The sequence below is a fragment of the Anopheles merus genome, chromosome 2L (genome assembly GCF_017562075.2).
Source record: "Anopheles merus strain MAF chromosome 2L, AmerM5.1, whole genome shotgun sequence".
Taxonomy (NCBI): domain Eukaryota; kingdom Metazoa; phylum Arthropoda; class Insecta; order Diptera; family Culicidae; genus Anopheles; species Anopheles merus.
Window position 1 is genome coordinate 14,123,001 of NC_054083.1, and position 15,855 is coordinate 14,138,855.

A 15,855-nucleotide genomic window follows, 5' to 3' on the forward strand; every position below is an offset into this window, starting at 1 on the left:
AATGTGTAATGCTATCTAAACACTATCCAACACATTTTTTCTGGTATTCATTCTATCTGCAAAATTTGAGGATGTGGTGGAACTATTAAAGATAAGGTTAAGTATCTTCGTTCTGAAATAACTTGAGCTATGTTTTAAGATTTAAGCAAGATTTAAGGAAAACAAAATGCCATCTTTCAAAAAGTTTATCGCATTTATTTTAGCTGTACTGTAGCAGTAAATAGTATGAATATGCAAAATGATTGCATCTAGGGTTTTCAAATCCGTTAAATGAACTAAATAAATGGTTAAACAAACCCATTATTTATCGCTCTTGATCACCTTGTTAAGTAAGGTATCTGACTCTTGAATAAGTATCTGCTATTAATTATATGACTCTTGTTGTGATAGGTATACCTAGAGCTTAAAGCGTGAACTTGTGTAGCATATCTGCTATACATAACTTATTATAAACCACACTATCAGCTGTAGACACTTTGTGAAACACTTCGGAAAGCCAAACCACACAATTGCAACAAATTCATTATATCACACTCAGCAAATCAGATCACACCAATCATAAAAATTGTGACACATTTATTGAAAACACCCGAAACGCGCAACATAAGCAATTAAGCTTTACTGCAGAAAAGTAGACAAACAGAAATCGCATAGCAACTTTTCGCAAAAAACGCAGCATAGGCAAAGACCGAATAACCCACCCATTCTTTAGCGACAACAGTTTAAACGTTTTTTCGCAATACATCAAAACACCAACATAGGCATACATCAACAAACATCTCACACCAATTCAATTTCAGAATTGTTACCAATAACATTCCGTAAAATTCCAAAACCAAATGTACGAAGAAACCCAAAACTTATTTTGAGTATAAATGAAACCAACTCCGTCCATGGCAAGTCAGATTAGTTTGGATTGCCAAGATAGGTCGTTACGCTTCCTAAAAATTTGCCTTTCTACTTATTTCAAGAGTTTAGTTATGTCCCGCTACCCAAAATAACGCCTCTAAACTCCAACGTTCAGGGTTTTCATGATCGCCTGGACGATCAAATGCCTGGTTCAATCAGTCCGCTTCCAACAGTTCGTTCCACCTCGGCACATATCAGTAAAAACTGACCTACCGCGACGGTACTCGACGTCCAGTTGTGACGTATGTACGATCATCACAATACTCACATGGCGAGCGTATCTAAAATCGAACATACTACACTTGAACAGACTTTCACGATATGGTCGCTTTTTAGTACACGTACTTTAACATGAAATGTTTGGTATATGTTTCTAAGAATGGGGCCCTTCACAATTCCAGTCAGTTTTTTGTATGGAGTTTGACAGTTGGAGGCTGAAATCATGTAAACACTCCATACAAAACCACACAAAAAACTAGCCTGCAATTTTCAGTCTAGATTATTCTATCCTCAAAGCTAGAATTAGATTCGAGTTGTTTACATTTATCCCAAGGTGCATTAAAGAGATCTGGTGGTGGAATCTGGAATCAAAGTGTATGTAGTCCAGGTGGTCTCATAGTATGTTTTTTAAAACCAAATTGGAATATCACTTTTTGACAGGATGGGTGAAAACTTTTGTTCAAACAAGCTTTCTTGAGGCTTGACGAATACTCAAAACACTCTGAAAATCTTCATTCATAAACAAAAGCGATAAAAATCAGCCTTCTAAATTCATACACCTTGGGATAAGCCCACCTGTATATTATATTCACTTAGATAGCTGCTCGAAAACTGCTATACAATGCAAACAGCTGACAGGCTGAAATTTCAGCTTACGAACTTCAAACGGAAAGGGCCCTAATAATAGCATTGAACATTTGATTTTTTTTCAAAAATGTATTCGATTTTCATTCGGATAGAAGGGCTACAATTTTCTGTGTAGAAGTAACATTACTCAATGGTTCTAATTATTTGTATTGCATATCTAAATTTAAAAATGTCTCAGTAAACATTCGTACCACTTATCAACCTTAAGTCTGTTCTTTAACATTGTAAATCATCAGCCAACTTTATAACCCCAGCCATTCACTCACAATCATTCAGGCGTGGATAGAAATACGTGGAAATCCAAATTGATTCGCAGACAAAGTAAGAAAAAAATCAATTGCATTTACACGCACAACAGAACCTCAAATGCCGTATTATGATCGTGATAAAATCACTTCTACGAATTACAGACAAAAACACGCCGTCTGTGTTGAGTGATTCTGAAATACCGAGAGTGTTTACATCTTGTGATGGTTTCATATTTTTAAAAGCAACGCTGTATTGCTCGAGGGATTGGATGATAGATTAAAATATGATGCTAGGTCTAATCTTAGAACGTGTGCGCACTGAGCACGAGATAAGGAAGCAAAAAGGGGAAATAATTCGTTTCTCTTTGGCGACAAACAAAAAACCAAACAGGCACACACTTGTACACAGTAATCCCAGGTGAATAATGTCACAGCTTGGGATAATAATTTGTAAAGAGTTTTCTATAGGAAGCCATGTTACTGCACGATAAGATTTGCCGCCAAGATAGATTTTGAAGATGCGAGCTACGCAATGATCTAATCAGTTCGAACACTAGAGGTTTCTCGAACGCTTTGTGCAAAGGAGGAAAGAAACTCCTCAGTAAGATACACACTGTTTGTCACGGTTTGTCGTAACATAAATCGTTGTGCGGCTTGTGATAGAGGTAAGTGAGTAGAAGAAAACAACAACAAAAAAGTGATATTATAGTACTCTGGTAATTAAAATATAGTGCTCAGAAATATTTATAATTACAGTGAGCAAACATATTGCGAAAGAAAAGTAAACAAAATGGGGCATAATTCGGAATAAATCTTCTGCTATTTGCCTATGCATCAGTATCGATCGTTCTGCACGTGCAAGCACCAACGCATGTGTAGTGAATTAGTTACCATGAAACATCGTACCACATTGGTATAGTTTATTATGGCAATTTAATTTCGGCTATGGTAGTAGCTGCGGCCTTTCACAAGTCATAATCAACACGTTATTTTTTAATGTTCATTATGGTCGAGTTGTTATGCAGCATTATTGAACGAGCTAACAATGTGTGCTTTGCGCAAGAGTGTAAAGAGGCAAACAGGCAGCGATGTTGCAGCAAGTGTTAGATAAATAGCAAACCGTGGCTCTGGTTGGTTACACGTCCTCGTGCACCACCCGCGGATAATTTGATTGGGTTGCAAATGATTTATTTTGTGCGAGAGAGTGTATGTGTGTGTGTTTATGTGGCCATGCTAGCAGCAAAACGTGCTCTTCATAACAGGCATTGCAGCCAGTGTTGGTCAACAGATTACAATTGTCTTGAAGCAATTTGTTTAAAATTTACAGCCTCCACTGCACTCCGACGGTTTAGCAGTTTACCGAAGGGTGCGGTGTTTAACATCCGATAGTGGGTGAAACGAGGAGGTCAGCTTGAAAGTTCCAACCGACTGTTCATTCGAAGAATTTGAAGCAATTTAAACGGACACAATATTACTATTACAGTTTAATTAACGGTTAAAAATAATTTAGTTAAAATCTGAAGTATTATTTAGTATTATTAATTTGAAGTAGTTCTAGTAGTAGTTTTTAATTATTTCTAATATGTTATACAGTTTGATTTTACTTAAACCCATAAGAGCTTAAAACCCATATGTAGTAGTCCTTAAGATTATAAGCAAAATCAGCGCTTTGCTGCATAGCTAGTTCTGAAATAAATGTTTTAAATTTGAACCCAGGCATCATGAGATCACTTTTCGCTTCACAGCAGCGCGGGAAGGAACACCGGAACCCATTTTGCACTAATCGTTGTCCAATTGTGTGGGCAGTACGGTGATATGTTAATGAGTCGAGGGTACATTCCCGAAAAATTATAGCTTTACGCGAGACTCGGTTTCGATGGTCACGCGTGTGTCACCGCGCGTTATGACCCCTTAACTAATTCATAATCGCATAACCAGGCTCATCCACGGAGCTGCTGTTTGCATAATCGTCGCCTACAGAAAAGATTAGAAATGTTCTCGTTATTTCTGTGTGTGTGTGTGTTTTTTTTTTTTGGTATGTTCACCCACTGCACAAATAGTCATGCTCTGGATGAGCACTTTGGTTTTGGTATGTGTGGCATATTTGGTTAGCTTGTTCAAATAACTATAGCTTCATAGAACGGGGGACCGACACCGGGACACTGGTCACAGAGACAGGATTATGCAATCAAAAGAGATCTTTTACCGGATGCGGACAGTAGTGGGTGGATAGCATGGTGTCCCAACTTCCTGTTCAACATCTCTCTGTCTCTCTCTCTCTTTTTCTTTCTCTCCCGTTCTCTATATCTCTCTCACTCTGTTCGGCCCTTTACCCTTATGATAACCCCTTTCGTGTGGCATCAGGTGTATCAGTGTTTGCGTAATTGTATGAAAATGCAAACATAGCTAATCACGGAGTGGTGAGCCGAGGCAGCTGCCATCAAATGATTAAGAAATTAAGTTGATCCAGGCCCACAGTGATAGTCACTTCATGTGTCTCTCGTCCCGAGCCGCGCACCGCGGGAATTCAGTGTCAAATAATGGTGATGCTGAATGGCGAGATAATCCTGTGTCAATATTAACGTTTCCATCGTTTGCTGTACTCAGACTGGATTTTCGGTCCTTTTTTCAATCTCAAGAGGAGAGTACCCTACACACGGCAGATACGTAGGAGCTATAACGATGGAGCAAAAGAAAAAAAAAACTCGTAAGCACTTTTAATCCCGTGTAAAGCGTTTCATGCTTCTGTAACCACATTGTGTGGTTAAATGAGAAAATTAGAACAGGGTGGCTTCTTCCATAAAGAATCGCTACCAATAGGGCAATGAAATTGACAGGCTTTAACTACAATGGTAGAAATAAATGAATTGACACGAAAGTAAGGCGATTATAATTGAAAAGCATTGATTGTGTTTTGGAAGAAGTAGAAGAAGAGCTGAATCTGTGCGATGGAAAGTATGTTTGTCAATTCTTGTTAATAGGATGGACTGATTTATTTTTTGAAAATATTTATATATTTAATAGTGACTAAAAATAAAACATAATTTGCACTAATATTTAGTACTATTTGACAACTTGTTTGATTCATCTCATTATTGAAATTTAAGGTTAAAATGCAAATAATAAAAAAATACAGCATTAAAACTAAATTGAACAGCATGTCATGTTTTGGAAGGGTTGGCCGGATGTTGTTACTTTTTTTGTTAGCTGAAAGACTGCGTCCTATAATTTGTTGCAACGCGTCCATCTAGAATCTATAAGCATTTAGAAAAAAAGACTTTATTTTCAGTAGATTTATTTCATTTTTCTTTAATATTGTTAAATTCTACACTCCTGTGAAACAATGCCAATAGCTGTAGTTGAAAACAAAAGATTTCTATTTAGCTTTTAGTTTTTTTAAACCAAATGTCATCTCAGAAAGGTGCCGTTAATGCCTGACAGCCTGTAAAGGAACCGTTCGAGCATATTTTCGTTTGATACTTAAATATGCTTTCTTGTATTTTGGTTTTATATTTGTTTGAGTCTGAGTTAGCTGGTTGTAAGGTAGACAACACTGCAACGACTTATCTTTTTGTCCTGAACAAATCACACAGCAACACGAAGGTTCAATTACCGGTGGTAAAGTTGTTCAAAACACAAAGACTGACAAAATAGCTTTAAACTGCATGTTGAATGCTACCGTGGAGATAAATTCGATCGCCACTGCATTGCTTTCCTGCGCTGCAGATGATAGCAAAAGACGTAGTCCTGCAATTGTATACTCATCTCCACCGTCCGTACAATTTCCTGCGATTTGTCTATCTGCTCTATCCGCTTTCTCGTTCTCGAGAGCGTAACAAGCGGAGTGAAGCATCTTCTACAGCACTTCACCTGCAACATGCACGCGTTGTACTCGCAACAATTTCAAAAGATTCCTTTCACCAGCGGCACCGGTTGGTGTTGGTTTCGCACAGAAGCCAGATGAGCTCTAGAAAGCAGAGCCTCTGCACTCCGTGTGATGTGCAGCAGCAAAGGAAAGAACACAGTGAGAAGTGCAATTATAACTTTTTAACAACATTATCTTTATCGTTAATTATGCACGGAGCATGCGACAATCACGAGCAGGACAAACTATGCGCATCTCCTGCCAGCTGCAGCAGACGAAAGCTTTCGGAAGGAATATGCCCCCGAGCCCCATCACGAGCAGCTGACCTGAGTAGTGCACTGCGGCAGCAAGCTACACAACCGCTGTGATCTATTGTTTTGGTTCAAAGAATGTTCCCTCCTCCTGCTGGTAGCTGGAGTGTGCTTTCGAATGAAGTGTAAAAATGCATGTAAGTTAGAGGGAAGAATTTATTACGATGTTTAAGTAGAGATCTGACTTAGGAAGGCCACTCCGGCGGGTAAGTGGCTGCTAGGCGTGATTTAATGAAGTTTAATTGTGTTAAACTTTCTCGATTACACGCTCATGATAAGTCTTTTGACTAGCTTCTTTGAAGTACATTGTTTAGTGCAATGTCAAGTGTTGGGCAGAAACAAAATGATAGTTGTTCATTAAAATGTTGCTCTCGCTAGTTATTCATAGTTAAGTAAAGAAGCTCTTAGTCTTTTTTGTTGCTGTTAAAAGGCTACAGTAACACATTTTAAATTATAAGCACGCGTTATAGTCCCAGTAAAATAGAACGTGAAATTTTGAGTTTTTCTGCTATATTTCATTTTTTTACTAGAATATTGCTTTTCGAACACCAAAAGAAAGGCTATTCAATTCTCCAACTGTCTAGAGTCTAGACTATGAAAAACAATTAATTAATGAATAAAATGCATTTCCTTGTGATTCCGCGCTTTGTTCACGGTGAAAAAATAATGGTCCACGGGGAATCACAAGGGAATCTATAAATTAAGTATTTCAATATGATTTACAGACTAATTATTTGGGGAATTAAATATCCTTTCTTTTGGGGTACGATAAGCCATATTCTGACAAATATTCAATGAACTAACAAAAAATCACGTTCACTTTCATGCAAGGTCTAAAACGACCTTAAGGTGAGATGTCTTCCATAAACTAGTAATTGCAATAACAAGAACTCAGAAAGAGCAGAAAGAAATATGCAACAATGTTGCATTTTAATGAAATATACACCATATGTAATTGCAGCAATCTGGTTGTTTTTTATTAAGTTTTTTTTTGTGTTAACAATTTTAATTATTTCATATCACAGCAAATGACTGAACCATTTCAGTTTTTCAATTCTTTAAACAATTAAATCATTAAGTTGATAAAAATAAAAATAATATTTGAATAACATTTAAGGTGGTAAAAGCAAAAGATTTGATATGTTGAGAATAAAAAAAAAGTTAGAAATAGGGCACGAAAATGGTCATTCAATAGATTAATTAACCATGATTTCATTAAAAATGTACCTTTTTTCCGCATGTCCATAATGGGTACAAATGAACATCGGTGTACCAAATATCCCAGTATACCATGAATACCATCAACTCGAACGACTTAACAACATGCCCGTTACAAAATAATTTTTGGTGTAAATATCCACGAGTTTTGGCCTACAACCACAATTGGTATAGCTATGGCGAATTACTAGGAACACTATAGTCATAATTGATACGTTGAAAAGTAATTTTTAATTGAAATTTTCTTCTATTTTGATAAACACTGAGTGAAAATAAAAAAATAACCTCATGTTCTACACAATTTAGGCTACAAGAAAACATACAGACTTTTAAAATATTACCTTATTTTTTCAGGAGTAAAATCGGTATCGTGATAACACAATATAGCCATAATTGGTACGATTATCCTAGCATAAATTCATTTATACGTTATTTATTTTGATAAAGCTTCCACATTTCTGTTGTATAAATTATGTAGGGCCGGTCTGGTGGTACAGTCGTCAACTCGAACTACTTAACAACATGCCCGTCATGAGTTCATGCCCCGAATAGACCGTGCCATAAGTCCCTGAAAGCCAAGTCCACTTCACTAGTGGGTAGAGGCAGGCCTTGACCGGCAGCGGTTGTTGTGGCACAAGAGAATAAAAAAATGTAATTGCATAGATTTATGTATCGTTTTCGATCGCATGCTCGCACAAATTTTGCATGCATGGTTAAATAAAAGGTAGAGGAAAATACTCTAAGGTTTTATTATTTTTAGAGAAATAACATACATATACATTGATCAGATGTATGCAAACAAACACAAAACTAAACGTAACATCGTAAAAGTGAAAAACAGATTGATGTTCTTCAGCATTACGGTCAAACACGCGATCAGATACGCTTGCCAAACTACGGACTTGAAATTCCGTGGGCAGTCCACTTATTTACAGGTTCCTAATTCACATTCAAAGCGATAAGAAGAAAAAAACGTGTATCTGAATCGTATGTCAAAACGTGTTGCGACTAATCCATGCATTCGATGTTGTGCCACTGTCACAGTAAACCGTTCCCTCACATTTGTTGCTCTAAGCCTACCGATATACCGGTTATGACTGATAAGATGTCACCGGAGGCCGATTGAAGTCCCAAAGTAAGCTAGTGCCGCAGCTGACCGTTTAAAGAATTTGCGCTTCGCAGTTGACGTGCCGTTAATTAAAGATACCTTGCTTCCCTTAAGATAAGCGGCGATAAGGTGCATGCGGCTTTGGATTCACTGATAGAGATAGGTTTGTGGCGGACACCCATCTTAGAAATTAGTGTTGCAAAATTTTTGACAGCCAAGCTACAGATGTGTTTTGAACGTTGGTACGAGAAGAATCTATAACCCCAGTTAGCCTGCGTGTTTTTTTACAGGATTGATCGATAGAGCATTGAAGAAATGGCATCAAAAACAACAAAGAACGTGCAGAGTCCAATTGCACTGAATCAGCGCTCTACTGTAATCCGGGATGGAATTCAACCGTTGGACTACTTCGGTCATTGGGATGGCTTGGGAAAGGCAAAAATGGTCAACACTGGCTCGTCCGCGATGGTAAGCAGAGGTTGAGGTGGCATTACCGTTTAATTTTGTTTCACCACCATATGCATCTTTCCACTGTGCTTCTAGATTACCTTCAGCGATCGTCCATTCCGGCCGTTCATCGTAGGAGGCGTCCTTGGCAACAAGTACATTTTCGAACAGCTACACTTTCACTGGGGCATAGGCGATGGGTCCGGATGTGAGCATACGTTAGAGGGTAGTACCTACTCGATGGAGGCACACGCCGTGCACTACAACGCTAAATATGGCAGCTTCGCGGAAGCGGTTGACAAGCCGGACGGTTTGGCCGTGCTGGGATTCTTTGTGCAGGCGTACGGTAACGATGACTGCCCAGCGTTTGATAAGATCGTCGCCGGTCTGCAGTACATTCGCAGCCCGGATGCGCAAACAGAAATCGATGCGGATTGTCTCGCGTGGATGGGAATGCAGGAGCTTAACCGTCACTACTACACGTACAAGGGCTCGCTTACTACGCCGCCGTACTTTGAAAGCGTAACTTGGCTGGTGTATAAAACGCCGATTTACGTGTCCAGCAGGCAGCTGGAGGCATTCCGGCAGCTGCAAGCTTGCCCCAAGGATAGTAGCAAAAAGATTGTGAACAACTTCCGGTCAGTGCAGGTGCCCCAGCAAGTGCCGGAGGTGGTTTTTGTGAGAAACAATCATCCCGTTGTGCTTTCGAAGCTGTAACATCGCTGTTAGAAATTTGTGTGTTGTTAAGAATTGTGAGAAAATAAAGATGGTTTAAAATTGTTAATCATGGTTGTTTGATACTGTTGAGCCGTGCATATGATAAAGGGTGGTAAACATAGGATAAGGTTGAAGTTATGATACGTAATAACATTTCCTCTAATTGTTGTAGAAATATATTCGGAGAAAATATTTTTTTCTGTCTTGTTTTAGTTAAATAAAGAATTTTAAGCAGTTCTATTCACTATAGCGTCAAAGGATTTATTTCACATCCGGAAGTGTACATAAATTTGCCAAAAGTATCACAGCTAGTGTAGCCCTGTGCAGTGCGGCAAAATGTCACTGTCGATGTCATAAAAAAATCTGACTGACAAAATCCATATCAGCGTCACGTTCTTAATTGTGATAATCAGAGGTGATACTCAGAACGGTTGGTGTGACTAATGCTCATGACATGTTTGCGACCATCGCTTGGTCAGTCACTATTTCACGACTTTTTTTGCTGTGATCAGTTTTGAAAAATGTAGTCTTGACAAATTCTGGCTGAAACAAAATCATCTCAGCGTCACGAGCTCTACTGTAAAGAGGAGAGCCTCAAATAGTTGGTGCGACCATCACATGCTTGGTGACATTGTGTGCAACCAACTCTTGGTCAATCACTTGGTCGCGACATTTTCAGTCGGTGATGAACGCGATGGTCATGTGCGGTGCATGCGAGTGGTTCCAAGAAACAAAATGAGCATGTTTTCACGCTCTGTTTAACCCGACAGATAATCAAAACAGATAGAGGGAGAAAGCATGTTAATTTAGTTGTTAGAGCCCACACGCCAAGTATATTGCAAGAATGTCGTGATTATTGCCGACTGAAAATGTCGTGACCAAGTGAGTGACCAAAAGATGGGTGCTAAACTAAATGTCACCAAGCATGTGAATGATTTTCCAACTGTTTGAGTATCATCACTGATCATCTCAGTTGTGTACGGGATCTGATTGTGTACGGGAGCTTCGTTTCGATCTGATGAGTGTTGATGGCTGAAACAGTGGCATTTGGCAGCACTGTTCACAGCCAGAAAAAAATCATGATTATGCTTGCGCCGGCATTAAGCTAAGCTTGTCAGTCAGAGTATCGCGTTGGACTCAAGAATTCACATGTCGTGTTCAGCATGTCATGACGGACTTTTATTGACTATCAGCAATGAGCATCAAGCTACCACAGATATGTTCATTATTTTCGTTGGTGAAAATCTCGTGATACTCATGACATTTTGCAGCACTGGTCCTGTGTGTGTACAAGTTAAAAGTAACATAACATTGTTAGCTATTTTAAGGTATTATTTAAAATGTCGTTTCAAAAATATATGTTTTTACCACAAGTTTAATGCTACGTTTGATTTTTATAATACTTATAAAACCAACACTGTTTTATGAACAAATGAATCGATGAAAGAGCCTGATAGAGTTTGATGCAATGTTTGATTTTTATAACATTTATAAAATCAACACTGTTTTATGACCAAATGAATCAATTATAGAGCATTTTGATTACCCTACAGACAGAAACTAATGGCGTACAGCATTACTCCTTAAAATACCAATTAAATCTAATATCTTGATGTTAAATGCTAGCTTCATTTGCTTGCTCTTCCCATTTATGCGGCATTTACGTAGGTGCTGCATTTCGGGCAATTTTATTCTAAATTATTTGCATGTTGTTTGAAGATTTCCCTAGGAGAAAGGCAGCATCGGCAGCAGCTAGGCAAGCACGGCCTCATACATATTGATGCCAATCTTGTATGATTGCTTTATGCAAACAGGTATCACTATCACAGGGAGCTTGTAGCCCGGTTGAGCAAATGCAGCCTACCAGACCAACAGTAAGACCGAACCCACCAGCACGAGCCCGATCCTTATTAGTGTTTATACAGAAAAGCCCATTATTTACCGTCCCCGGTGGATTGTGAGCGGGGACAGTTTATATTTCCAAACCTGATGCTATCCGGCAGATCAAGTACGGTCCATTTCCTTGTCATCGTGAGAAGCCGTGGGGTCTCCCGCAGTGATGTACCGGTGACGTTTTGTCGAACGTGGGATGAAAGCTCTGTGGCAGTGGTGTAATTGAGCATGTTGGTGCTCAATCGACCATGGACCGCTTGCCGGGGTTCCATGCTGGCCTGGTGCGGATGGATGATATGCCGATGGACATCCGATACTTGCTGCGGCACGGTTTGATGCATGCTTTTGCATAGTGTTTGAACGTTCAGCTCATCCTAGGTGCATGTTGTTGGACTGTTGGACGGCAGCTGCGGCCCGGATAAGGACGAACAATGATGGTCGTCAAACTGTGACATAAATGGCGTTTGATCGTTCGAAACCATTGTCATCTTGTTTGAATTATCGAAAAGGCTGGGCGATGAGGATGATGAATTTCAATTCATCCCGAATATGTGGACGTAGTTTTTAACAGCACTTTGATAATAGAAGAATAAATTAATTTAAATGTTGTTGTTTTTAACGCTACATTGTTTATCCATTAAGTATTTGTTTTTTAGTTATTTAAAGAATTCGAAAGAGGCAAACTTCGTGCAATACAGATAGCTTTCATTAGACTATATACCAAACCCACTTCATACTTAAACGAAACGGTTTGTAATGATTTACCTATTCGAACTCAATGGGAAGCACGTTCCACTATCACGAGAAACATAAATTGAAATTGCCTAGACTCTTTACAGGCAGCACCAGTTAGTTGATTTTTTTTCTCTCCTCTGTACTGAACTTTTCACCGGAATGGTTGCTATCAGTCCACCTGCAGGTTTGGCTAGGCCAAGTCAAACTTTTTGACACCGCAGATTAAAGCCGATTAGAAAACTTTGCAGAAACTTACATCGTGCACAGAAACGCTCGCGCACGAACGGAATACGAATGCACAAGAAATACTATGAATAGGAATTACACGGAGTACGGTCCATTTGGGGATTGAGATTTCGTACAGTTTTCAGCCAAAGCTCGCGGGCGACATGTGGTCTTATCAAAGAACCAACAGAAACTTTTAAGGCGATTTGGGAGAGGATCGGAAAAACATTACCTCTCGCGAGCATAACTTAGTGCGGGTCCGAGTCTGTAATGCTTCCCTACAGAATACCCGGCTGTAGGTAGATTTATAATTATTATAATGTGCTTTATATAAAGCTATAATCCCACGGAGCTCACATAGTTCAATAAAGTCGTGGCGAGATTTGTTGCTTCATTTCTACATATTACGGCTTGAAACAATGGAAACGGTTCACATATAATTCGTTGTGTCAATTCATACACTGACGTGTTAGAGGAGTTTTACACCAATATTAACTAAATCGAAGAAAAAAAGGGGATATTGTTAACTTTTAAAGTAAATACAAAACTACAGAAAAAATCCAATGTAACAATTGATTTTAAAAAATGGAACAAAAGCGTTCACCTCAAGGTAATATGGTGCACAAAGATCAGGTAAACTAATGGAAATCAAAAGGTTGCCAGTTGTCGGTACGATAGAGCCAGAGTTTCAATGGAAACATCGTTTTGCTATTTTTTGCCCCTTTTAATCTCGCCTTACAAAATGAACACTCCCTTTCGGACACCGGAACCGGAAGCGGGCTTGAACAAATCATAGACCTAGGGAAAGGTGAAGGATAGCTTCGACGCTATACGGTGTGCCCGGAAAGAATCCGTCGGTGCACACAATAGGGCAAGATCGGGCAAAAACGCTGTAGTCGTGGCAGAGTGATAAGGAATTGTAAAGTGTGTTTTCATGTTGCACAAAATAACGCTACCGTGAAGCGCCCCGGGAGCGGCCGGAAATGAGGTTGAGTCGTGTGCTTCAGGCCAAACTGGGATAACGCAAGAACAGTGAAGACCTTTAATTAAACTCGTGAAGTGAGCTTGGTTGCGTTCGCTTTCAAGACGTTATTTGATCGGGTGGCCCTCCGTGGCCATGCCGAGGGCAGCGCTGAAGCAAATGGGAAACTTTTATATCGCCGTGAGTGTTTGCCGTCGCCTAGGCAGGGAAGATTGGTTTAAGGTACGGTATGATGTGTTTATGAAATGTTTCGTATTTAATTACAACACTTGCCTGTAATCATAGATACCAGTATCTCAAGAAAGTACAATAAAAAAATGTAGTTTTGCAAAACACTTATCTTACAGGTATTGAAGTGTTATTATTGTGTACGCCGTTTAAAAAAACATTTTTAAAGTCTTTTTGAATTGTATTTTACATAAATTCTTAACGGTACTTTTGAAACGTGAAATATTATTTTAATATGACCACAACCACTATTAACTTCGTTGAAATAACGTACACATTAGTTTAATAAAGTTTCTATTAGTTTGTGGGTAATAAAATCGAGTGCTTTATTTTATCGAACAAAATTCCACAAACGGCTGAACTAGTCGAACACACTACCTCTTTAACATTCACTCTCCATAATCACAGATATACCATTTCTCCTTCCCTAAAGTATGATTTATATTGATTAGCAGCAACATTTTCTCCACATCTGAGTGCTCGTTTACATGGAAAAGTTTACCAGCCTTAGTTTACAACTGCAACATCAACGTGCAGCATTGGTTTCTACCGTGTAGAATAAAAACACTCTATTCCCTCTCGCATGTCAAAGTTGTTCCTTGCCCACTTGCGCTGAGTGCCTGTGCAGGCAGCAAGCATTTCTGTTTAATTCTGTTTTTCCTCTTGCAAATTTTGCGGTAATATACATCACGGGCAGATTATGAAACGAAGAAACTTTATCGTGCGCCACACAGAGCACAGGTAAGGCAGGCAATGATTGCAACCGACCACAGAGCCGTGGAACCGATGCACAAAACATACTGCACCAGAAAATGTCCGTGTGACGTACCGCTCTCCCCGATCTGCATATGCTTTTGTGTGCGCAAAGGAAGGAATATAATTTATTCAAAATCCTGACCACGAGTTACAAAAGGTAGATCACCCAACGAAGGTGTGGGCTGTGGGTGCAGTTCCGGTAGCATGCGGGGATGGGAGGCAGTACACGTGGTGCCATAGATGAAAACAGCACAAATAAACAACGCTACAATTTATGGACAACATGAAGTAATCATTTCATTTATACAGACAAATATCATGCTTCATCTGAGCGCGGGATTGAGAGAGCAAAATTTACGACTGCAACTAGTAACTGGCATTAAGTTTTTGCTGATGAGTAAATCTGTGTAAGTTTGGATTAAAATTCGTATCATTATTTGTATTGTATCTTGGGCACGGGAAATGCTACTCATGTTAGTTCCTTTAGTTTCTTGAGATAGCTATAGTTTATTTAAACGAATAAAAATAAAGTTGCAGTTTCAGTTAAAGCAGATGTTTAATACGCTAACAGCAATAAGACAATAAAACAGTAAACAATAAGACCATTCCCAGGGAAAAACATCGTCATCTGGGTAATACTTTTCCGAAGTAAAATCAATGCTATAACGAGCCTTTATCACCGTGATTGTTATCCCGAGCAAATTACAATTCAATTTCAGTTTTTAATACTCGTATTGCCTGATAGCCTATTTCCTGCGCCACATGATATCGTTCCTCCCATGCGCCAGGCCAGTAAGGGTGGGAAGATTTAATGGAAAATTGGCACAATTAGTGGTTTACCGTACGGCACTTAAACAAAATCGCTGTGGCCAATTAGAAAGCGATACTATGATTACGCCACGCTCTGCTACAGCAGTACAGCAGCGTCTGAGCGATGTACCGTAGTTTATTTTTGGTAAAAGTTTCTGGCCTTTCGTACGGCGTAGGACAGGAGCAGCTTCGTATGCAGCCACCTGCAAAGGAAGACTTTATCCTTTCGGTAAGCCGTACCTTGGCAGCCGGTGTAGCTGTTGCTGTAGTTTGCCGAAGGAACATGAAACTTTCAATCCCTGTCCCGGCATGGCAGGCTGGTAGAAGTGGCAGAAGCTTCCTCGACCGGCTAACGACAGGCTGATAGATAATTAAGATGCTATCGGACTGAACGTTTGCGTTTGTAGCTCGCGTGTCGTTTGCGCAGATAACGACGCACATCAGGCATGGTTCGCTGTTGCCTAGACGGCAGCACATTGCCATCAAGGGCTGTTTCGATATCGGCAGATGATGATGCCGGCAGTACTGTCGCGCCA

General features: G+C 39.5%; 1 protein-coding gene across 1 annotated transcript; it reads left to right on the forward strand.

Moving 5' to 3' along the window:
• The first annotated feature begins 8,594 nt into the window (after positions 1-8,594).
• On the forward strand, positions 8,595-9,757 carry LOC121592497 (carbonic anhydrase 2). The gene is made up of 3 exons (XM_041913994.1): positions 8,595-8,689; positions 8,817-8,994; positions 9,070-9,757. The coding sequence occupies exons 2-3, from the start codon at positions 8,842-8,844 to the stop codon at positions 9,688-9,690; spliced, it is 774 nt and encodes a 257-aa protein (XP_041769928.1). The 5' UTR covers positions 8,595-8,689; positions 8,817-8,841; the 3' UTR covers positions 9,691-9,757.
• The last annotated feature ends 6,098 nt before the right edge of the window (positions 9,758-15,855 follow it).